This window comes from Microcaecilia unicolor, chromosome 1 (genome assembly GCF_901765095.1).
Source record: "Microcaecilia unicolor chromosome 1, aMicUni1.1, whole genome shotgun sequence".
Taxonomy (NCBI): domain Eukaryota; kingdom Metazoa; phylum Chordata; class Amphibia; order Gymnophiona; family Siphonopidae; genus Microcaecilia; species Microcaecilia unicolor.
Window position 1 is genome coordinate 748,048,397 of NC_044031.1, and position 25,694 is coordinate 748,074,090.

A 25,694-nucleotide genomic window follows, 5' to 3' on the forward strand; every position below is an offset into this window, starting at 1 on the left:
CTACTATTGAAAAAGGTGTGAGTAAAATCCAAATAAATAAATTATTTGAGATTCTATTGCTACTATCCGAGATTCTACATGGAATGTTGCTACTATTTGAAATTCTGTTGCTACTATTTGAGATTCTACATGGACTGTTGTTACAGTGAAGGAGTGGCCTAGTGGTTAGAGCACTGGTCTTGCAATCCCGAGGTGGCCAGTTCAAATCCCACTGCTGCTCCTTGTGATTTTGGGCAACTCACTTAACCCTCCATTGCCTCAGGTACAAACTTAGATTGTGAGCCCTCCTGGGACAGAGAAATATCCAGAGTACCTGAATTTAACTCACCTTGAGCTACTACTGAAAAAGGTGTGAGCAAAATCTAAATAAATACCTGCAAGCAAGCCTTCTCTGGAGTAGCCCCCACACTCTGGAATGCACTGCCTGAAAGGCTTTGCTTATCACAAGACTAGCTCTACTTCAGGAAGCAGGCGAATTGTAAAGCGTTGTGTACAACTGGTAGTACTGTAGAAATGTTTCGTAGTAGTAGCTTGGCTCTTCAACCAGGCCTTTAACAAACACAGTAAATTATACCAGCTGCGCATACTATAGCAGGATATGTATATCCCCTCCTACGCTGGCTAAGATAATGTTCAAGCAACTTTCTTCAAACTAGTCCCTTATTTGTTACTCTGTCTTATCTATTTGTCCCATCTTTGCTTACACTATCCAAATGTGGTAATTAACTGTGGAACCCTAACCGTCTCCTTTATATGTAACTCAAATTATACTCTGAGAAAGAGGCGGGACCTTTAAGGAGGAAAAAGCCTCTGCATGTCTGTAATCTCAATGTTAGTTTAGACCTTACAGAACCACAATCTTCATTGGCTGAAAAAAAAAACCTCCTCCTTGTGTTCTTTCATTCTCCTTTTTCTGTGTATCTTTTCTTTTCTTCTTTTTTTATTATTTATACTATTACATAAGAGAGCCGTATAGCACTTATCTTTTCATCCGACAGGGTCCCCTTTTTCCTCCTACAAAAAGTCCTGCCTCTTTCTCCGAGTATAATTTGAGTTGCATATAAAGGAGAAGGTTAGGGCTCCACAGTTAATTACCATCTTTGTATAGTGGTGAGTTCTGCAAGTTAAAATCCCTGTGCTGTAAATGTTTTATTGTGCATTGTGCTGACATTGTAATGTAGCATATTATGACATACTAGTATTGTCTGAATATTGTTACTGTAATTGCTGTAATTGTCTATTGCTTATGTCTGACTTATTCTTAATGTACACCGCCCTGAGTGAATTCCTTCAAAAAGGCAGTAAATAAATCCCAATAAATAAATAAAGAGTCTTCTATCCTAACCCTTATTCACTTTGTTCAGAACCCTTATTTTATCATCCTCACTTTAATATTCCCTTATCTCTTGTTTGTTCTGTTTGTCTGTCCTGATTAGATTGTAAGCTCTGTCGTGCAGGGACTGTCTCTTCATGTTCAAGTGTACAGTGCTGCGTACGTCTAGTAGCACTTTAGAAATGATAAGTAGTAGTAGTAGTCTTTGGCATTCCAGAATCTTGTGACAGTTTGGGATTCTACACAGAATGTTGCTACTCTTTGGGATTCCGGATTCTTGTTACTCTTTGTCCTTATCCCTTATTTGTCCTGTTTGTCCGTCCTGATTAGATTGTAAGCTCTGTCGAGCAGGGACTGTCTCTTCATGTTCAAGTGTACAGTGCTGCGTACGCCTAATAGCACTTTAGAAATGATAAGTAGTAGTAGTCTTTGGCATTCCGGAATCTTGTTACAGTTTGGGATTCTACACAGAATGTTGCTACTCTGTGGGATTCCGGATTCTTGTTACTCTTTGTCCTTATCCCTTATTTGTCCTGTTTGTCCGTCCTGATTAGATTGTAAGCTCTGTCGAGCAGGGACTGTCTCTTCATGTTCAAGTGTACAGTGCTGCGTACGTCTAATAGCACTTTAGAAATGATAAGTAGTAGTAGTCTTTGGCATTCCGGAATCTTGTTACAGTTTGGGATTCTACACAGAATGTTGCTACTCTGTGGGATTCCGGATTCTTGTTACTCTTTGTCCTTATCCCTTATTTGTCCTGTTTGTCCGTCCTGATTAGATTGTAAGCTCTGTCGAGCAGGGACTGTCTCTTCATGTTCAAGTGTACAGTGCTGCGTACGTCTAATAGCACTTTAGAAATGATAAGTATTAGTAGTCTTTGGCATTCCGGAATCTTGTTACAGTTTGGGATTCTACACAGAATGTTGCTACTCTTTGGGATTCCGGAATCTTGTTACTCTTTGTCCTTATCTCTTATTTGTCCTGTTTGTCTTTCCTAATTAGATTGTAAGCTCTGGCGAGCAGGGACTGTCTCTTCATGCTCAAGTGTACAGCGCTGCATACATCTAGTAGCGCTTTAGAAATGATAAGTAGTAGTAGTAGTATCCCACTAAATCTCTTTTCTAAGGTTCAAAGCAGGTTTACATAACATACGTTACTAAGCAAATTTTCTCCCCCATATTTAATTAAGACGTTCTATGTTCAGAAACCTCTCAAACAAACCACGTCTTAGCTGGCTTACTAAAAATTTCATAAGATGAAATTTGACAGATATATAAAGGTACTGAATTCCAAACCTCAACCACAAAACAGCAGTAAGATCCCTGATGTATCCGGTTATATTTCACACCTTTAACAGATGGAAAGTATAAAGGTAAATGTTGGTGTTTTCAGGATTTCTCCAATGAATATGTATGACATCTATTTGCATGCACTGCCTCCATTGTATGCAAACAGATCTCATGCATATTGATTAGGGAAATCCTGAAAACCTGCCCCGGCGAAGGCCAAGGTTGGACACCCCTGCTATAGATACTCTCAGTCCAACCCCAATGTCCACAGGACCGAGAGCTCTTAACTCAGACCTCAGGACACACCCAGACAGTCAGGTGTTCAGGATGTCCACAATGAATAGGCATGAGATAAATTTGCATGCAGTGGAGGTAGCACATGCAAATCTAGCTCATGCATATTCATTGTGGGTATCTTGAAAACTTGACTGGGTGTGCCCCGAGGACTGAGTTGAGAACCCCTGCTCTAAATCAAAGTGTTTATGTCTTAGCCATGTTTAAATCATTCAGCTGATCTTCAAGGTCCTTAAAAGAAATGGCCCTGAGTAACTGAAGAATAAGATCTACACACCTCCAAGGACACTAAGGTCCTCCCAAGGACTATCACTAACCACACCCTCTCCAATAGACATTACACGATGTGATACCCAAAAGCGAGCCTTCTCCGGAGTAGCCCCCACCCTCTGGAATACATTGCCTGAAAGGCTCCGCTTAACACAAGACTATCTCTACTTCTGGAAGCAGGTGAAAGCTTGGCTCTTCAACCAGGCCTTTAATGGAAGAAGTAACTAACTTGTTAGTCTCACTCACACACACAAGGAGTGACATAGGCTGCACACACTGCAGCAGGACATGTTTATCCACTCCTACCCTAGCTGAGATCATATTTAACCACCTCTCTGACCTCATGTGCAACCTTCCTTAAATTAGTCACCTTATTCTCTAACTCCTCTTACGCTCTTACCTATATGCTCCATCTTTGCTTATATCCTACACTGTCAATTAAAATGCTCTATTATGTATTGTGTTGACGTTGTAAGTAGTATACCATACCATAGTTTGTATTGTTATTTGAATATTTTAACTGCTGTAATTGTCTGTTGCTCATGTTTGATTTATTCATACTGTACACTGTTAAGTGAATTCCTTCAAAAACGCTGCAAATAAGTCCTAATAAATAAAATACATAAATAAAAATGTACAGCAATGGCTTGGCATTCTAGCTGGTTGCCAACCATGGCTCACTCAATTCGGCACCTGTGTCTCCACCATCTTTACGTCTCATAAAGTAACTTTATAAGTCTAAGTGCTTTGAAAATATGCCTCAATCAGGTTACTGTTTCCCCATCCATCTAAATTTCAAATATTCTCATCATTCTTAATATCAATAGCTGGTTTCGAGTTTAATTAAAACAGGCTTATCAGAAAGAGAATAGTGAAATTGAACAGAGTGTCTGGCTAAAATGAAGATTATTAACATCCATTTGCTCTTGCCAATTAATTAAAGGAGCCTCAGAGTTTCAAAATGCCAAAGATTGTTGGTGGTAAGAGAGATGAAAAATATTGTGTTGTATAGACTTTCATTGCAAATTATATTAATTTAGTTTGACACTGCTCTGGCATTGCTCGACACTGATAGCAAACAGACAGTACATAGCAATCGAATTACTGAGAAAATATTTGTCAGAAAATAACTAGGCAGGTTCAATGGGGCAACTGGTCTTTCACTACCATCATGTACCATATTACTCTATATATTTGTGGCTCTGTACTTTTCCAAGATTCAGCAGGACAAGTCATATTAAGCTGTAGCATGATATGAGTTTGCTTGTCAGAGTTATTGATTTTGCTGGATGAGATACAAATTTAAAATATATACAGATGCAAAGACTTTACTTTCACCTTCCCTCTGGAAACTACTGATAACAAAAATTAGCTGGGTGGATATCTAAGCCCCCCATCAACATATCTCCAAAGAACAAAACTCTGAAGGTGGACAGCAATCACAGAGACTGGTGCTAACCAAAGACAGTGAAACTCCGCCTATTCTTAGACAATGACTCAGACTGAAAAGCCCATCTACCTATCTAATCTGACAAAAGAAGCCCACCTACTCTCAGACAAATACTCTTGTAATCCTGTCAGATGCCTTCTGGATGTATATCACAGCAGATGTCCAGACAGAAAGTCTTATGATGTCATTAAACATGTGACCAGTTACCATGCTCCATCTCAAAACTAGTTTTCAGCTATCCCTGAGTTTTCATTGGATCGAGTACACCCCACCTGACTTCAGCCTATGGTCCAACAAGAGATAATAAAAAGCCTGGAAAATGCCCAGTTCGCTCTCTTGTTCTCTTGCTTCTTCGCTCTGCCTCTTGCCTCTCTGCTGGACTTCACACACATTTGAAATAAGATTTTCTCCAGGCTCCAGCAACAACTCTGCAACCAAGAAGACTTCTTTTCCAGTACGGATCTCCTTCATCACTCTAACCAGCAGCCTCCATCAAAGTGAGTTACCATTATCCAGCTTAATTTATAATTCAGATTTGCTGTCTTGAAAGCACTTTTCCCCTTGTGAAAGATTCCTAAAAACTGTCTCTCTCTTGTAACATTATTACATTACCTGTATTGTAAATAAACATTCTAAAGTTAAATATATGGTCTTTATGTTCTGAGCACGTGTCCTTAAACCTTACAGTGCAGGTTAATGTAATTCAACAAATGTAGTATTTAATTCCCCCTTTTCTTACATATTCTTATTCTTATCATATTACCTTATATCTAATTGGTGGAGAAATAGAATAAAATATAGAAGAATAGAAATATATTATAATACATTATATATTATTATTTGTACATTTTCAAAACAAGTGACCACAACACGGTACACCTATGATGGACTGGATAGCTGGTATTAGTGGTGGATTGGTTAGTCTGTATCTCTACAATATAAATAAGGCCAAAGAGAGGCTATCAGAATACAGTATATTGTGCCATTGTAGAATTCAGTCTGTGTCTGCATTCCTTACGAACGATGAATGGTCTGTACCTATTGTCGCATGCCTAAAATGTTTGGGAATTCTCAGTGATTCCAAATTAGATACTGTATGAAGCCTTAAATTCATGCAGTGGTTTGGAAGGCCTTTTTTAAGTTTCACCTGACTCAACACTTAAATATTTCCTCACAGCTGACAACTTTTGTACTGTTGCTCAGTCATTATTTATTTCCGTATTTGATTAATATGTCAAAAACGAGGAATATTAATATTATTATCTCTTCTAATTAGAAATGCTGGTTATAACATATGAAGAGATGATGTGTGTGTATATATAATCATGAAATAAAATAAAATAAAACAAAACCTAAATAATATTTAAACCTTCAAATACATAAAAGTGATATTAAATATGGTGCTCAGTTTCCAATAGCGGTCTCAGCTGGAACAGCTCAAAGAGCTTAAAAAGCTGATAACACTTCACGCAATCATTGCACCATCTAATAATGGTCATATCTATCTTATATATGCAAAACTTTTATACATAAATGCCACTTATCTGATTGAGGTGCTCATAGTTACTTCAGCTGCTTTGTAGATATCACTGATGAGACCACCATAAAACAAATATGTGCTCAAACAATCAATGAATCCTCGGTGGAGTGACAGAAAAAAAGTATTCAAAATCAAAATGTTAAAAACCAAGAGGCTACAGCCAATAATTTCAAATTATCTGTTGCTTGAAGAATCCTCTAGCTAGAATGGTTCCTAGTCATGCTGAATTCAAATCTCACCTATCACTTATACTACTCAAGTATTCCAAACTTTATTGCTTGAAGCGTATTCAAGATTCAACTTCATTCAGTGCGTTTTTTCTCGTAAAAAAAAGGTGCCGGTACTCAAATGCTAGGCCACCCTTCAGGGGTAGGATGATCACTGAAGGACCTACCCCACAATTACCAGGTCCCCTGCATCCAGTCACAGAATCTACGACACTGCAGAATTGGTGTGTAGAGCCTGAGCTCTTTCATTAAAACTTGGGGTCCATGGGTCAATTTTAGCAAACAATGGAAAAGGTGCCGGTACTCAGTACCCCCAAGTACCCCCTCAAAAAAAGCCCTGACTTTATTCAAATGGCACTCCAACGTGCTATATCCAATGTCGATTGCTGCAGACCCTCGCTATCCCAATTCTTTCATCAAGTGTTAACTGGAAATAAATCCCAATATAGTAACTGAAAGTACAAATTCTCCAAAGATCTCTGCCAATTGGGATTTATCTCCAGTTAACACTTGATGAAAGAATTGGGATAGCGAGGGTCTGCAGCAATCGACATTGGATATAGCACGTTGGCATGCCGTATGTATGAGTCGCTGCCCTTTCTGATGTAGACTTAGCAACATAGGGTTCTGTGGGCAAAAAGTATTAGGGGAGACTCATACTTTTTGCCCACAGAACAAAGGGGGGGGGGTATTTTACAAAGACGCACTAGCGTTTTTAGTGCGCACTAAAAAATTAGCATGCACTAAATGCTAAGATAGCATTTAGTGCACGTGAATTTTTAGCGCGCACTAAAAATGCTAGCGCACCTGTGTTGAAGACCCCCTTTGTTCTGTGGGCTAAAAATATGAGACTACCCTGATGTTGCTAAATCTACACAAGAAAGAAGAAAACTTTTTCTGGCAATGAGAGCGGAGACCCATACATTAGGACCCTCGTTCCAAATGTTTAATTTGCTATTAGGGATAAAATATGTATTTTGGGGAACCTCAGCACCTGAGGGCCTTCTTAGATGTGAAGATCTCCATTGGGGCTGTAAAGGAGTAATGGCCGATGGATAGCTGTGTTTTAGTTCAGTTTAAGGCTTTTACTTTGACACTATTTCATGCTATTCTCCTGATTTGTTAGAACCACTCTCCTCCCCCCCCCCCCCCCCTGCTTATAGTGGCCTATGAAGAAGTTCAGAATATTTTCATTACTATTGTAGAATTTTTTCTTCTTGTATAATATCTCTGTGTTTCTTAAACAAGTGTTTTTACTTGTGATTAATGTTATAAGCTTTATAAATAAATAAATAACAATTAAAAAGCTTTCTTATTACAGAAATTTGTGTTACGCGAGAATCCATTTGGAATACAGCACTCAATTGTTTTATTCCTGGGAATGTTCAGCTGTTTCTTATTGTGAGCTGCCTTGACCTTTGTGTTATTGGCGGTTGATAAATGCGATTTGTAATGTATTAGATTGTAAGCTCTTTAAGCAGGGACTGTCTTTCTTCTATGTTTGTGCAGCGCTGCATATGCCTTGTAGCGCTATAGAAATGCTAAATAGTAGTAGTAGTAGATTTGTAATGTAATGTAATTTACAAGGATGGAAATCAGAACATGGGGAGTTGGTGAAAAGAGGGGTGCATTGAGCAAGGGATTCAGGAGGATCAGAAGTGGGGGGATTGGATTGGTAACCCAGAAGTTATCTGACTGTTGGCCAAAATTCAGTGCGGGGACAGGCAGTGCTAAGAGGCAAAAGATAGATAGAAATACACAAAAGTCAGTCCTAACCACTTAACTGTGCGGACACCAGCACTGAAATATGGCCTATGCCCGCCTATCCAATCCAACCGAAACCAGCATTTATATCCTGTATTTTTCAAACAAAGAATCAAAGCGGGTTACAACTGAGAACAGTCAATTAGAATACAACAAAGAGAATCAATCTAAATACTTACTAAACAAATAAGCCTTTAACAATTTTTGAAAAGTTAGGTAGTCGGACATACTTCTTATAAATTTATTTATTTATTTGTAGCATTTGTATCCCACATTTTCCCACCTATTTGCAGGCTCAGTGTGGCTTACAATTGTTCCATAATGGTGATTGCCAATTTCGGAAAAGAGAAATACATAGTTAAGGTGAAGGAGACAGACTGGGTTAAGTATTCAAGTAGGAAGTTCATTTTCATAATAAGAAATAAAAAGGTAATGGGTAAAACATCAGACGTGGGAAATTGTCATGAACAATAGGAATATAAACTTCAAATTATGAGCCTGCAAAGAGGTGGGAAAATGTGGGATACAAATGCAATAAATAAATAAAATTAGTATGGACAATTAGGAAAATAAAGTTACGTTATTGTGTGGATCATAAATGCTGAAATTATTCCAAATCTTACCAGATTGATAGCAAAATGAGCTGTCAGGAAGTTGTTTTTTTTTTTTCAAAAAGACTTCTTAGGATAACCTAAACTAAAAGTAGAGCAAAATCGAGAAGTTGATCTAAAAGTAGAAATAGACAAAAACTGCAAGTGGATGCTCGGGCATCAACCATAGATAATTTTAAAAAAGCATGCAAGGCAACCTGAATCTCCACTACCCCAGCTGCAAAGGACTAAAATATAAATCAACTTATGCATCCAGCTTCTCCTACATAAGCACGCAACTATGGAACGCACTACCAAACGTCATGAAAACAATGCAAGACCTAACAAACTTCCGAAAATCACTAAAAACCAACCTGTTCAATAAGGCATACCACAATGATCCACCCTAAAGACCAGACAACGAAACCTATACCAGAACCAGACAAAACCGAACTCTTTTTAATGGACTGCTTCTTGCACTTTATCACTAATGAACTTTAACGCAATGCCACTTTGCATTTTCATTCCGGTAATGGCGGTTGCCACTACGGAACAATGTAAGCCACATTGAGCCTGCAAATAGGTGGGAAAATGTGGGATACAAATGCAACAAATAAATAAATAAAACCTTCAACTCGGCACGTGCATCATCCACTGGCAGCCAATGCAGATCCCTCAACTATGGTGTTACATGATCAGTCAGCTCCTCCCTGACTCTATCTCCAATCGCCCCAGTACTGCTCGGATTTGGTTTGTGCAGTCTGAGTCAATATTTAAAAGCTCTGCCCAGTTAAGTGCTGCTGAATACTGACGGCTGATCCGCACAGCGTGGTTTAAGCAGGCAAAAGCCTCTCCTTCCTGCCTAAACCACGCTGAATATTGACCCCCCCCCCCTTAGTTTATTAGCTTTTATTTCTATGCTAAAGAATAGAACTTCACCCAGAATTTGCAGTCATTTGTTTTTGTTTTTTTTTATATATATTTGAAGGCAAACCCTTATCCAGGCTGGTCCCCATTCTTTGGTTAGAGAATCCATGGAATAGTCCCGGCATGGGAGAGGAAACCTGCAAACTTAGCTCAATACCTCCATAAATCATTCATGCTCCTTACTGAAATCTGAAGAGAAATAGAATTTTTAATTATGCAAACTTGCATTAAACAGGTCATTTGTTAATGTTCTATTCAGATAATTTTTCTGCAACGGAAGTGAGGTTTCTATGCAGACACAGTTCAACTGATTTTCTAAGCTTTCTACTCCTAAACCCGTGACAGACAAGTTACCTATATCTTAGGTGTAGCCCTACTTACTTTCATAGCTATAAATATAAATCCATTTCCATGTTGAAGTTATATAGTTTACCCTAGAAGTTTTCTAGGGCAAACTATGGTTTTGCTAGAGAATAAATTCACACCCCCTGATCATTTGGACAGTAGCTGTATGACGACATACACTGACTGCACCACAGCCGGTCTTTGCAGGAACAATTTCTGTGTACAAAATATTCTGAGGCAAAATGGCAATTAGGTTCCAGTAGCCCTGGTTTTAAGGGAGCTCAGACACACCACAACAGAAAAGATGTTTCCCTATGGAATGGAACAGAGAGGCCCAGGTAATAGGGAAGGGATGTGTAGGTCAACCGAGAAGCTGGTTATATAGGTTTATTAAATATCAAAATACATGAGTTTGCATGTATTTTGATATTTAATAAACCTACTGAAATCAACCTCTGGATGCTTTGTCTTTATTGGTACATCCCTTCCCTATTACCTGGGCTTCTCCTTTAAGGGAGCTCAGATCAGACAAGAAATCCTATAAGGATACTAGGAGAGATTTGTTAGGATAAGGGAGGAGAGTTGAAGTTTTAAGGCTACAGAGGGGAACTAGTCATTGAGTGAAAAAATATTTCCTCCTATTTGTTTTTAAAGTATTTTCATATGAGAGGAAGTGATGTCACGAGGCTGAATGGACGCCTGAGATCTTAGCTCCTGCACTTCCCTGCATTTAATTAGCTTCATCTGCCGCCATTCAATCCTGTTTTCCTCTTCGATTGCTTGACAGGGCTTGCGGTGAGTCCGGGCTCGCAATGAGCAAAACTTCCGCGTCACAGCTAAGGGAGGGCGAACGCTGCTCAGCGAGGCAGTTGGCAAAGGACCTTTCGCGACACATCTCCTGCGCTGGGCCGCTCGTCTGGGTCAGACTCGGCCTCCTCCCATGTGGACTTAAGGCGCTCGGCCCCTAAAAAGTAGTTATGGAAAGTAGTTAATAAATAAAGGTTGCTCTTTTTAAATGAAGACTGAAATAGGCCCTGCTGTGCCTTCTAGGTTGTAACATTTAAGTTTCTACCTCTAGCAAAAAGTTCAAGTTTAAAACTATGGGGAAAAGGGTTTTTACACTTTGGAAACTAATTAATAAAGTTTGTTTTCTAAATTCAAATTGTCTTTATTATTAAAGCTACAATTTCTCTTTTATCCCCAATCTTTAAATCACCCAAGGACAGAGAAAATAATATTCACTTACCCAGAGAAACGTCCTCTTCTCTCAGAGCTGGGTAGCACAGAAAATTCAGGGCAAGCAAACCAAGTGCCATAGCCAAATTTCTATGTACCATAACAACCTGTCAACCAGGATTTGTTGAGCCCCTGCTTACAAGTTATACAGCAGTTATAAAATCATTATTTACTGTATCATCCTTGTTTGATTTTCCTATTTTAAATAACACTGTTTTGTTTTTCTTTTTGTTAGGGTGGATTTTTTTTTTTTGTTTCTTTTTTGACATGCATGGATTTGATAAAGCCAATGAAAATAAACAACAAAAGGTGACAAGTTTAAAAGAGGAGAAAAGAAAAGTCTCATTCTGTGAAAACAGTCACTGGCAATTTGTTCGGCATAGTTAACTGAATAATACAACACACAGGAGGCATTTGCAGAGCTAGAGGGGAAAGAGTTGGCTGGATTTGAAGACAGTCGTATGGTTCCAGATGTGCATCACAGCTCAAAACTCTTCATGCATGAGAGATGAAGACAAGGAACGACTCACACGTGATCTTTCCTTACCAAATCTGTCAAAAACATATTACCACCAGTATAAACTAAACAGGCTGGGGAGGCATCCTTGCTTCCTGCAATATTTAACTCACAGCTCTTCTGAAAAATGTCAAACTACTCCATGAAAGAGTCTGTTGCTGGCTTTACTGATAATTTACTGAAGCACGAGGTCATTTGAAAGACTTGACAAGCTGTAGAACCATTTGATCCTTGCCTTCTGTTCTGCATCCCAGTAGGACATCCATGAAGTGTGTCGAGGGACCAGCAGCTGCCTTTTGTTGTTGGCCTGCCATTTACTTCTTGGGCTATGTCAGCATCTCTCTGAGCAAGTGTGGATGAGAATGTTAAGACATAGATTGCCAAATGTCATAAGAAAAGAGAAACTTGGCCTGATTCAAGTTGGTGCTGATAACTGAGCTTGCTGGAATGACTTTTGTATGCGTCAATTTATTCCATTTGCCCGAGTCTTTAAAAAGAAGAGTTGGCCAATTGTAGCAACATTCCAGCTGTCTGTCTGCTCTCTTCCCGAGAACACTGGTATGGAAAATCTATGAAAAGAGTGACCTCTTAAGGGCTAGATTTAAGTTTTGGGAAAAAGTAGGGCAAAAGAATGAGTGGCCTAGTGGTTAGGGTGGTGGACTTTGGTCCTGGGGAATTGAGGAACTGAGTTGGATTCCCACTTCAGGCACAGGCAGCTCCTTGTGACTCTGGGCAAGTCACTTAACCCTCCATTGCCCCATGTAAGCTGCATTGAGCCTGCCATGAGTGGGAAAGCGCAGGGTACAAATGTAACAAAAATAAAATAGATACTATTGGAGATTCTACATGGAATGTTGCTACTATTGGAGATTCTACATGGAATGTTGCTATTCCACTAGCAACATTCCATGTAGAAGCCTGCGCGGCCACATTGGTGATCTGCAAGGGCCGACTTCTACATGGAATGTTGCTAGTGGAATAGCAACATTCCATGTAGAATCTCAAATTGTAGCAACAGTGCAGGAGTGGCCTAGTGGTTAGGGTGGTGGACTTTGGTCCTGAGGAACTGAGTTCGATTCCCACTTCAGGCACAGGCAGCTCCTTGGGACTCTGGGCAAGTCACTTAACCCTCCATTGCCGCAGGTACAAATAAGTACCTGTATACAATACGTAAGCCGCATTGAGCCTGCCATGAGTGGGAAAGCATGGGGTACAAATGTAACAAAAATAAATACTATTGGAGATTCTACATGGAATGTTATGTTGCTATTCCACTAGCAACATTCCATGTAGAAGGTGCGCAGGCTTCTGTTTCTGTGAGACTGACGTCGTGCAGGACGTCAGACTCGCAGAAGCCTGCGCGGCCACATTGGTGATCTGCAAGAGCCGACTTCTACATGGAACGTTGCTAGTGGAATAGCAACATTCCATGTAGAATCTCAAATAGTAGCAACAGTGGAGGAGTGGCCTAGTGGTTAGGGTGGTGGACTTTGGTCCTGAGGAACTGAGTTCGATTTCCACTTCAGGCACAGGCTCTGGGCAAGTCACTTAACCCTCCATTGCCCCATGTAAGCCGCATTGAGCCTGGCATGAGTGGGAAAGCGCAGGGTACAAATGTAACAAAAAAAATGCAGAAGACCTCAAATCCCATCCTTTGTGCAATTCAAAACTATGCCTCCATTTGGACAAATATTTAGAGCCCAGTTTGCACGGAACACAGTAGAGATTGGAATCGAGATGCCCAGGTCAGGATGTGCTCAATATGGTGTGCAGCCCAAAAATTATTCTTTTGTTTGTGGGACTTTTCATTTTGTTTCGATTTCACATTTTGTTTTGATTTTCAACTCTAACACAGTAAAATATCCAAAATATTGGGGGGGGGGGGGTGGTTCTGTTTTTCAAGCTAGAAAGGACACAAAACAGTATGGGAAATGTTGCTGTTTCCTATGTTGTTTCAAACAAATGCACACCCCTAGTGCTCAATACCAATTACAGTTTTGAAAAGGATCTGCTGACGCAGAGCCTTTTTCTAATATGCCTACAGAAGTGCAAGTATATTTGTTGGCACATGCAGTGGAAGCAGCCTTTTTACAAATATGTACATTCAAAAATTAGCAGAATGAACTCGGCAGATTCAACAAGAATGTGTCGGCATGTAGTCGCTCCATTTTACAAAACTACAAATATAAGTGCCACCAATTAAGCAGCGAGGCCACAATTTTAACCTGGTTTCATTATGGAGGTGGAACTAAACAATAGTTGATTGAGAAAGTTCTGGCCGAAAAGAGCGCTTTTTAAAAACCTATGCATAATAATTCTCAAATTCTAGATCAAATCCCAGATATACTGTAAGTGTTTATCTCTATTTCTCAACCAAAGGGAATTGCATCTAATTTTTTTTTCTGTTTTATTACCGCTTAATCGTACAAAACTTGATGCCCCTACAAAACATATGGTTAATGGACACTAATCATTCAATGACTAATGATCTGTGGAAATGGTTTTGGACCAAATCTATCAATAGAAATCAAACCAAATAAAACATGGAAAAGAAAATAAGATGATCCCTTTTTTATTGGACATAACTTAATACATTTCTTGATTAGCTTTCGAAGGTTGCCCTTCTTTGTCAGATCGGAAATAAGCAAATGTGCTAGCTGACAGTGTATATAAGTGAAAACATTCAAGCATTACTATGACAGTCTGACAGGGTGGGAGGATGGGGGTGGGTCGGAGGTATGCATGGGGACATCAAAGCATATCATTGAAAATGCTTGAATGTTTTCACTTATATACACTGTCAGCTAGCACATTTGCTTATTTCCGATCTGACGAAGAAGGGCAACCTTCGAAAGCTAATCAAGAAATGTATTAAGTTATGTCCAATAAAAAAGGGATCATCTTATTTTCTTTTCCATGTTTTATTTGGTTTGATTTCTATAGATTCTACATGGAATGTTGCTATTCCACTAGCAACATTCCATGTAGAAGTCGGCCCTTGTAGATCACCAATGTGGCCGCGCAGGCTTCTACATGGAATGTTGCTAGTGGAATAGCAACATTCCATGTAGAATCTCCAATAGTAGCAACATTCCATGTAGAATCTCCAATGGTATCTATTTTACTGTCATAGTAATGCTTGAATGTTTTCACTTATATACAATGTCAGCTAGCACATTTGCTTATTTCCGATCCGACGAAGAAGGGCAACCTTCGAAAGCTAATCAAGAAATGTATTAAGTTATGTCCAATAAAAAAGGGTATCATCTTATTTTCTTTTCCATGTTTTATTTTGTTTGATTTCTATTGATAACCTTAAGAGTGGACTAACACGGCTACCACACTCCTCTACTTAGGACCAAATCTATGAAACCTATTACATCAGCTCCAATAATGCAATCTCTCTTTTTGTTGGCCCACAAAGCATTATGGACTCCAGTTAAACAACGTAAAGTGGACTCTTCGTTATCAAACTTATGTTGGTCATGTCATAGTGGTATAGGTACCCTAGAACATATATATGTTTATTTATTTATTTATTGGCATACACAGGGACTAATATCACCACCACCTACTACTACTACTAATCATTTCTATAACGCTACTAGAAGTACGCAACACTGTACACATTATATGCAGGTGCTTTCTCTGTCCCTAGTGGGCTCACAATCTTGAGTTTTTGTACTTGGGGCAATGGAGGGTTAAGTGACTTGCCCAGGGTCACAAGGAGCTGCAGTGGGACTCAAACCCAGGTCCCCAGGATCTCAGACCACTGCACTAACCCTTAGGTGGCTTATCTACTCCGAGTCTAGCTGAAATCGGTTTCCTGCACCTATTCTGGCTTTTCCTTAACTTAGAAAATAAGGGTGACCGTCTATATAACTCCTGTTACTCTGGCTTATGTCCGTATCTTCCTCCTCTTACATCCTATGTTGTTTTTAAGATGTTTTATTATACCTTATGTTGGACGTTGTAACAATACTATGTATGACTATTTGAATACGTTTACAGCTATAATTGTCTGCTGCCTGCATGTGGCTTATTCTTGCTGTACTTCGCCTTGGGTGAATTTCTTCAAAAAGGCACTAAATAAATATGGTCTCTGGCTCAGGGAGGAGGTTAGGAGACGAAGGCATTACCAAGTTTTGTCAGAGACTCCATTATGATCTCCCACTAGGACACCAGAGAGACGGCAGGATGCCGTCCTAAGTATTTCCACATGAAGTTATGACTATAAATATAGACAGATGTGTAACTTGTGATTATTTAAACAAAGCCGAGCATACAACAAAAATGTAGCGAGATGGGTCATTCAAGTTCCCGCAAACTGGAGCCACCTTGATTCAAGGAGCACTGGACGGGGTCATCACTGGTCGGTAGGGTTGTGGAGCCGAAGAGGTAGATCACAAATTTTGAGTTGAATTTCTTAAATGACTATAATGGACTCAGAAAGAGTCAAGGGTGAGGAGGATTTTGATACCCACAGCTAGGTCCAGTTTGTCCTAAGTCAATCATACACACAACGACTTGTGAATCGTAAACTGCAGCCCACAAATCATGAAACCTGATCTGTGAAATCACAAGGTGAGGGGGTGGGAAGGCCCTTAAGGTCACAACACTGCTTTTTTCTACTGCCTTCTGGTATCGGCCAGATGGCGATTCACGTGTCCTACAGTACAGAGACCAAACACAAACAAGCTCACAAGAATTTTTTAATGGAAACAGTTCCTACCAAAATAAAGCCTTGGAAGGCCCACAGAAGATGCATTCCCATTCGCATGAGGTTTTTGTCACAGAAAAAAATATATATATTAATAATATCCTCAAAACCATGTACAACAGCTAAGTAGAATCATTATAAAATTCCAGGACAAAAGTTCTGAGCAATGGAAAGAATAAGACACTGTAACAAAGAAAGTCCCATAAAAACACACCCAAAAACTGAATTCCTGACAAAATACAGATTGTTAGCACTGCCTGCAAGATGGCACTTAAACTGTACATATTAGAATATTTCTTTTTGGCAAGGTAGTGATTTGCATTGTGGAACAACCTGTGCTTCAGAAAGATTTCTAGCGTCAAATATACAATTTTGTGGTGTTATAAATTAAGAATAAAAAATACCACTTTGAGATAAATCCTTAAGTTTTCCTGAATTTAAGTTACAAAGGAAATGTGAAAAGTTAAGTTATGCAATCGCTGTAGAAAAGCCAGGGATTAAAAAAAGACAGAAGGGACAGGACCTAGAAACAAACTGAAAAACACAGGCTTGAGATTCTATTACACAAATTTGCAACCAGAAAACCTGCAACTGGCTCACGTCTGCTTCGTTCAAGGTTCCTTTTACTAAGGTGCGCTAGTGTAGGCGCTTGTTTCGGGTGCGCGCAGATCCATTTTTCAGCGCGCCTGTAAAAAAAAAGGCCTTTTAAAAAAATTTTTGCTGAAAATGGACGTGCGTCAAAATAAAAAATGGCACACAAAATCCATTTTGGGTCCGACACCTTACCGCCAGCCACCAACTTAGCGGTAAGGTCTCTTGCGTTAACCGTGCGATAATCGCCTACGTGCGTCAAGTCGGAGTTACCGCTCGACTTTCGCCACGCGCCAGAAAATAAAATATATTTTCCGGCGCGCGTAGCGGACGCGCATCAAAAATGAAATCACCGCACGGGCCACGCAGTAGCCGGGAAGTAACTCCAAATTGACGCGCGTTGGGGGGCGGCTAGGCGCCTACGGGGCTTTAGTAAAAGGGCCCCTCAATTAAGCCAGCTGACAAAATGAAACACAGGATCATGACTTTTGTAACACTGAACAAAAAAAAGGATGGCAGGAAGCATTTCCTCTGTAGTTAACTATTCTTGTTTTTCTGACAAACAAAATGTGTAACATTACAAATCCTCCAGTAGAGCAATTTAAGACAATGGCAACCCACCTAGCAGCAAGACTGAGTCTTCCACTGCAATCACACATCCTTGTGGGTTCTTGGCAGAAGATACTCAGAAAACATACGTAGCTTTGTACTGTTTAGTGGTTACTGATAATTCAGTCTGCAATAAAAAGGTCCAATCACCATTTACACCAGACCATGCTGCACGCTCATGAAAAAAATATACTTATAGTAAATTCATATATTATGTAGGTATTCACATAAAATGCTCTTTAAACTCTTAATTATAGAAACTATACTTTGAAAGGACAATATAAACATCTAAAAATCACAACTACAGAGCACTATTGATTGCAAGAGGTAAAAACTTTGCCCCAAGCCCATAAAAGCAATTTACCATTGAGCAGCAATTTCTATACAGCTATTAGTGTTTTTACCATTACTGGGCTCGATATTCAAAGGAATTTTGAGAGTTAGGCTCCTAAACTGGCCTATTTGAAAATTCACTAGGACTGAGCACCTAAACTTATTATACTCCGTCACTGCCGGCATTATTTCTGGATATTCAATGCCGGGCCATGCATAAGCAAAATGGCATTAAGATAGGACTGAATTTTATGCAGTACAATTTAACAGCTAAACTAGGCGGTTAAAGAGCTGTGCCGACTCCAAATATGGACCACCCACAAAACAGCCGGCTTTCATTTTAACAATCTGTGGCGATATTTAGCAGCACTAACCAGTTAATATTGGCAGATAGCCCCTGCTCAACCAGCCAGAAGCTGTTTCTGGCCTATTAAATTGCTTTGAATATCGACCCAAAATGTCACTAACCAATCATCATTCAGCCAACAGTAGTCGTCAACCTGGTGCCGGCTAATGTAGACCCAGATAGTTGGTGCCAAGCCCTATCTGGGCACAGGAGCAATAGAAGTGTAGAAGGCCACAGATGAAACAATGAGGCATAGCCAGGATAAAGAGAAAGCCACTTTATTCAAGGACCCGAGATGGCCTGTGTTTCACCAGGATGATGCTCTCCTTTTAGGAGCCCCCCTACTCCAAGACAGCACAGGGGCTGCCCAGACCAGAGGTGGGGCTTCTCTATAACATCCCTGTAGTTCTCTACGTACCTCTCAGTTTCCCTCAGCTCCTCCAAGTCTGCTATTCTAAGAGATCACACTCGTTCTCTCAGAGCTAGGAGCTCTTTACACTGAGCACACACATATAACCTCTCGCCAACTGGGAGATAATCATACATGCGACACGCAATACACCATTTCTGAGAGGAAGAAGGGGAGGAAAGTCCCAAGGGCTAAGCAGTCTCTGTTCTGGAGAAAAGGTGCTTCCATAGGGTGTATTAACCTTTTACCAGTGAGATTGTGGATCCTACACCGGAAGACTTTCATTGTCCTAACAACATCCTGACCCCTGATGCAGGCATTCGCTGAAACACGGACCATGTTAGGTCATTGAATAAAGTTGCTTCCTCCATATTCTAGCTCTGCTTCATTGTTTCATCCATGGCCCTCTGTACTATTATTGTTCTACGTTCTTCTGTGTTGCCGTTTCCCTCTGATCTGCTTGGTTCCTATCTGGGCATTAGCAATGAATATCCAGATCTTTAGCAACACCTGGAAGTTATTTGGTTAGGGCTGATATTCAGTGCCACACCAGCATAGCTAACCAGGCAAAAGTAAGGCTGTCTTCTGGGTGGTCCTACATGCCCAATTAGCATAACTCCCAGTTCCTCCTCAACTCCAACCCCAAACCATTCTGGCACTATCCATCACACCAGATTTTCAGTGTTACTGTACGGTTAAGTGCCACTGAAAATCCACAAGGGGGCCTGCTCACCTTAATTTAACTGGACAGGAGTCTAAAAATGGGTGGCAACAAGGGCAGATTTAGGGGCAGGGAAAAAATTAGGAGCTTAGCAATGATTTTCACCGCTAGGTTCGTAAATTAGGCACATGAACGGAAGTCCTAAATTAAAAAAAAAAAAACTTTTATGCTCTTAAATGCAGATGAATTTTCAGCTGAACAACTTAGGTTCCTAAGTCTGGCTGAAAATAGGGCACAAATTTAAGAACGCAACCTTTATTTTCAATATCGAACCAATGTTTTTAGCAACATATGGTCCTTCTCTCTATCCCAGGAGAGCAGTGACTTTCCAAACGATCCCACTCATTTTCATATATAAATTCCTCTCTTCCCCAGACTCAAAGAGGCTAAGTAGAATTCTAATCTGGTAGAATACAATACAGATGGAATGTTTTGCCTTTTTGAATTCTTTTCCAGACAATCCGGATGACAGAATTAAGATCTAAAACCAGTGGCTGTGTCCACATCATTTTTTATACTACTACTAAACATTTCTAGAGCGCTACTAGGGTTACGCAGCGCTGTACAGTTTAACAAAGAAGGACGGTCCCTGCTCAAAGGAGCTTACAATCTAAATATGGAATGTTGCTAGTGGAATAGCAACATTCCATGTAGAATGTCAAATAGTAGCAACATTCCATGTAGAATCTCAAGTAATAGCAACATTCCATGTTCCACTGCACTAACCACTAGGCTGCTACTCCTCCACTACTACTACTACTACTACTTAACATTTCTAGAGCGCTACTAGGGTTACGCAGCGCTGTACAGTTTAACAAAGAAGACCAGTCCCTGCTCGAAGGAGCTTACAATCTATACCTAGCTATTCTCTGTCCATGTTTAACCCATCATGTTTTGCCTTTAAAAGGTACCATCTGATTGATGAGGAATACATACTAACACAGCTACATTTTTTGGCTTGGGCAAAAATTGATAAAGAGAATTGTAGCCAGATGTACCCTTAAGTCAGATTTCACTCCTGGTGACCACACGGTGAGGGACTCCCCTTGTGGTTTCCTTGGGATGATACAGAAATGGTTTGCCATTGCCTTCTACAGAAGCATGGAGGGTTAAGTGACTTCCCAAGGTCACAGGGAGCCTTGATGGGATTTGAACTGGCTACTCCTCTGCTCCAGGCCCTGGCCTACACTTCCATAATCATATGCATTAGGGATATCCCGAAAACATGATCTGTTGACAGGACTTAGATCTGAACTCCTGCATCCCTGCACTATGCAAAACAACGTATCCATCAAAGTAGAGGTCAAGAACTCTTCATATTTACTGAGAAAGAAATTAAGGAGCACAAGGACCACTAGAAAGGGAAAATTCATAGACAGATTAACAAGCCTTATGTCTTCAATATAAAGTGGAATGAAGTGAAGCACCCCTCTGCTCAAAGTAGTTTTGTCCACTCTGCTCATTAGAGCAAGACTAAAAACATGCAGCACTTAATACTGTCCTGGACGCTTTCCAGACCCTATTGGAGGGTACATGCATGAGGCAAGAAGTCTTTGAAAAAGAACAGTGGTACAGCCACATGGAATGGTCCCAATCAGAACGCAAGAGAGACTTTCAAGAGGTCTTTATGAAATAGCAACACTTAAAATCCATCAGCCCCTAACACTCCACCCAACATTTTAACACCGTGGTCAGTGTTAATATCAAACCTTGACTGCGGGATTTATATTTATACCTGGACATTCGGCTCTGGGATGCACCCAGTACACCTGGATAACTATCCAAATAACTTGGGAGGGCGCTGAATAAATCGACAAGACCTGGATAACTTCTGGTTCTCCCTTGGCTCCACCCCCAGACCGTTCCGATATTATCTAGACATGATCGAGGTATATAAAATAATGAGTGGAGTGGAACAGGTGGATATGAAGCGTCTGTTCACGCTTTCCAAAAATACTAGGACTAGGGGGCATGCGATGAAACTACAGTGTAGTAAATTTAAAACAAATCGGAGAAAATTTTTCTTCACCCAACGTATAATTAAACTCTGGAATTTGTTGCCAGAGAAAGTGGTGAAGGTGGTTAGCTTAGCAGAGTTTAAAAAGGGGTTGGACGGTTTCTTAAAGGACAAGTCCATAAACCGCTACTAAATGGACTTGGGAAAAATCCACAATTCCAGGAATAACATGTATAGAATGTTTGTACGTTTGGGAAGCTTGCCAGGTGCCCTTGGCCTGGATTGGCCGCTGTCGTGGACAGGATGCTGGGCTCGATGGACCCTTGGTCTTTTCCCAGTATGTAGATACTGTGGGGGGGGGGGGGGGGGGGGGGGGGGTCGGTCAGTGAAGATTTTCAGCAGCAAATGATCTGGATAACGCGTTTGAAAATCGGCACCTGGCCACAGTGAGCAGTATTTATACAGGCAGGAGTCAACTCTACCTAGAAAAGCACCATTGAATATCGACCCCACTGTTGATTAAGGACTGTATTCTAAACAAGACAGCCAGTGTAAAAGAGAGGACTAAATAAACACCGCAGTTGTTGAATATTATGACCTCCAGAATGGCAAAACTCCAATGACTTGGGCTAACTCTCTTTTCCAAATCCAGCTTTCAAAAAAAGCCACGGAACAAACATTAATAGAGCTGCCAATGCACCCACCTCCCATTACACGGGGTAAACTACTACTATTAAACATTTCTATAGCGCTACTAGACTTACGCAGCGCTGTACAAATCAACATGAAAAAGACAGTCCCTGCTCAACAGAGCTTACAATCTAAATTGGACAGACGAACAGACAGCTAGGGGTGGGGAAATTGTAGTGGTAGGGGTGATAAGTGAGGGTGTTGAGTAAGAGAATCATGGTTAGGAGTCGAAAGCAGTAGCAAAGAGGTGGGCTTTAAGCCTAGACTTGAAGACAGGCAGAGACTGAGCCTGACGTACTGGCTCAGGGAGTCTATTCCAGGCATAGGGAGCAGCGAGATAGAAGGAACGGAGCCGGGAGTTAGCAGTGGGGGAGAAGGGGGACGACAGGAGACATTTACCCAGCGAACAGAGTTCACGGGGAGGAGTGTAGGGAGAGATGAGAGCGGAAAGGTACTGAGGAGCTGCGGAGTGGATGCACTTGTAGGTCAAAAGGATAAAATTAAACCCTACTCCCCCTCCAAGGTAAACCCTACTCCCCCCTCTGAGGTCTCCAAGTCTATGAGAAATGCGTTTATGAAGTGCATTATTGCTACTGTAAACCATCAAAATGCCAAAAGTCTTGTAACGGTATCTTTGTTGGTTCAGAACATCAGCGGAAACATAGGATGCTCATGGAAACCCCTGTTTGTAGCCAATCTGGAAGTTCAAATGTGTCACAAATATTCAATGTGATTTACAGAGCTATAACAGCTTTTCAAACCATAGGATATATCCAGTTCATATAGAATATCCTCCACCCAGTATAGGAAGAGTGGAAAAAAGCCATTCCCGAGGTGAGATTTTATTAAAGCTTTTCTCCCAATGCAAGCGTATGAGGGACAATAAGCTTCGTAAATCAGGCCCACGGGCTTTCCAGTTTTATAAAGAGAAAATATCACCACAAGAAAGAACATTTTCATTCTCCGTCCCTTAGTTTTTTTTTTTTTGGTTGTTACCTTTCTTTTTTAATACCACTTAAAAATTGCGGGCCCGATATTCAGCCTGCAGCAGTCAACAGTTTTTAAACCCACCGACAACCAAAGGCTGAATTAAACCCAGATATTTAATGCCAGCCATGTCCGGGCTCCGACACTGAGCATCCAGGTCAGTGCAGTCACCTGGAAGTTAACCATGTACCGGCCGATATGCAGACCAGAACCTGATTACCCTCAGTGGATAAAGTTAGGAAGTCCGTTTCTGGTCTAACTTTATATACACTTAACTTAATCAGTTAGCGGGTCTGAATATCACAATTAATAGATGAAGTTTGGCTCCACCCAAGATCTGCCCCCAGAACGTCCCGGCACTAACTGAAAAGCGCTGCAACAGTCAGAGGCAATATTCGGCAGGCCTACCCATTTCCATGCTGCTGAATATTAACAGATGACCCACTCAGCAGGAGCCTCTCCTGCCTGCTTTAATCCATTAGAATATCGGGCCCTACTTATATAAGCATTCAAATATTAGGGAACAGGTACTACAGAGCAGCCTTGTCCTTTTTTGCACTGGACTTCTAGGCCTCGCCTCGCTCTCCTCTCTGCCAGGGGCGTAGCCAGACAACAGATTTTGGGTGGGCCTGGGCAAGAAGTGGGTGGGCACCAAGTGTTATCCCCCCCCCCCCCAACCACCACCAAAAAAGCGTGAAAACGCTTCTTTCCACCTTGGCAGTCTGCAGCAGGTATGCGCTGAAAAATGAGCATGCTCAGGCGCCGGTATCATGGAGAGTAGCGTTTTCGTTACCATCTAGGGGAAAGTCTTCAGCTGGCCGAGCTTGGGATCCCCACCAGCCACCACTAAACAGGTGCTACTGTTGGGTGGGCCTAGTGGTTAGGGTGGTGGACTTTGGTCCTGGGGAACTGAGTTGGATTCCCACTTCAGGCACAGGCAGCTCCTTGTGACTCTGGGCAAGTCACTTAACCCTCCATTGCCCCATGTAAGCCGCATTGAGCCTGCCATGAGTGGGAAAGCGCAGGGTACAAATGTAACAAAAATAAAATAGATACTATTGAAGATTCTACACGGAATGTTGCTACTATTGGAGATTCTACATGGAATGTTGCTATTCCACTAGCAACATTCCATGTAGAAGGCTGTGCAGGCTTCTGTTTCTGTGAGTCTGATGTCCTGCACGTACGTGCAGGACGTCAGACTCACAGAAGCAGAAGCCTCCGCGGCCACATTGGTGATCTGCAAGGGCCGACTTCTAGTGGAATAGCAACATTCCATGCAGAATCTCCAATAGTAGCAACAGTGGAGGAGTGGCCTAGTGGTTAGGGTGGTGGACTTTGGTCCTGGGGAACTGAGGAACTGAGTTTGATTCCCACTTCAGGCACAGGCAGCTCCTTGTGACTCTGGGCAAGTCACTTAACCCTCCATTGCCTCATGTAAGCCGCATTGAGCCTGCCATGAGTGGGAAAGCACGGGGTACAAATGTAACAAAAAAAATAATATGGGTGGGCCCCGGCCCACCCAGGCCCACCTGTGGCTACGCCACTGCTCTCTGCTGCGCAATAATACCTTGTTTTAATTTTAAACTTCCTCACTAGCAGAGGGTGAGGAACGTAAGCTCAGAAAATAACAATATTTGTGTAAATGTTAAATTCTCTATGTTCTCCCTGAAGCATCTTGAAAGTAAAATATAATTCAACATCTTATCTATTTAGTACAAAGCTTAGACATTTAAATAGGAGCTCATCTCCCTAGATGCACATACATTAAAAAAAAACAGAAACAAAAACTCAAAAATATGAGGTCCAGTTTAAGAGGAACAATGCTGATCCAGAGACCACAGCAATTACACTGTGGTAGTCTGCAAACAAGGCGGTTAACGATGAGATTTTCAGCTGCTGCCAAACGCTGTACAAGTAACACAGTGCACACAAACAGGTCGGTTTTGGTTTCATATGCTACAGAGATGACGGGCTCCACCTTCTCTTCACTCGTGAGGCTTCAAAATGACTCTCAATGTGGAGTGACTTTGTCTCGGTTCACTCACAGTCCAAGATATGTTTACCTAGAAAGAGAATAAAAATTATCTTTTTTTTTTCCTTTCTATCTATTTTCTTTCAAAGGTTTCTGCAGCACATTTTATTCACAAAAACTTAAGTCAACCTCTTTTGCAAACCATTTTCCCCATAACATTTTTGGGGGCTCTGAAGGTGCAGAATGCCCATGAGAAAAATACTTCCCCCTCGTTCTGTAACGCAAGCTAAGCGATATTCTAACATCTTAGCATGCACAACGCAAGGGGCATTCACATGGGCGTCTCCTGCAATTACATGCCCATGTTATAAAACAGTGTCATTTACGTGCTACAGCATCACCTTTAAGTGCACGCATTTATGCCCGCTATAGACATGGCGGAAGTGGGCATGCCTAAATGCCAGCTCAAAAATGGCAGCTTACGCGAATAAATGTTATAGAACTCGCCCTTAGCATTTTGGCACACTTCATAGAATTTCCCTTCGCAACTTTGAGCCTCCACTGAATCTGAGAA

At 41.0% G+C, this 25,694-nt stretch overlaps 1 protein-coding gene across 1 annotated transcript in view; it reads right to left on the minus strand.

Annotated features, from left to right (window-relative positions):
- Positions 1-24,651: 24,651 nt before the first annotated feature.
- The window catches only part of LOC115460679 (membrane protein FAM174B-like), a 53,196-nt gene continuing 52,153 nt past the window's right edge, over positions 24,652-25,694 (minus strand). Inside the window, exon 3 of the mRNA XM_030190445.1 lies at positions 24,652-25,211. Within this exon, the coding sequence (XP_030046305.1) occupies positions 25,208-25,211 (4 nt within the window). The 3' untranslated portion in view covers positions 24,652-25,207. The remainder of the gene's footprint in view (positions 25,212-25,694) is intronic.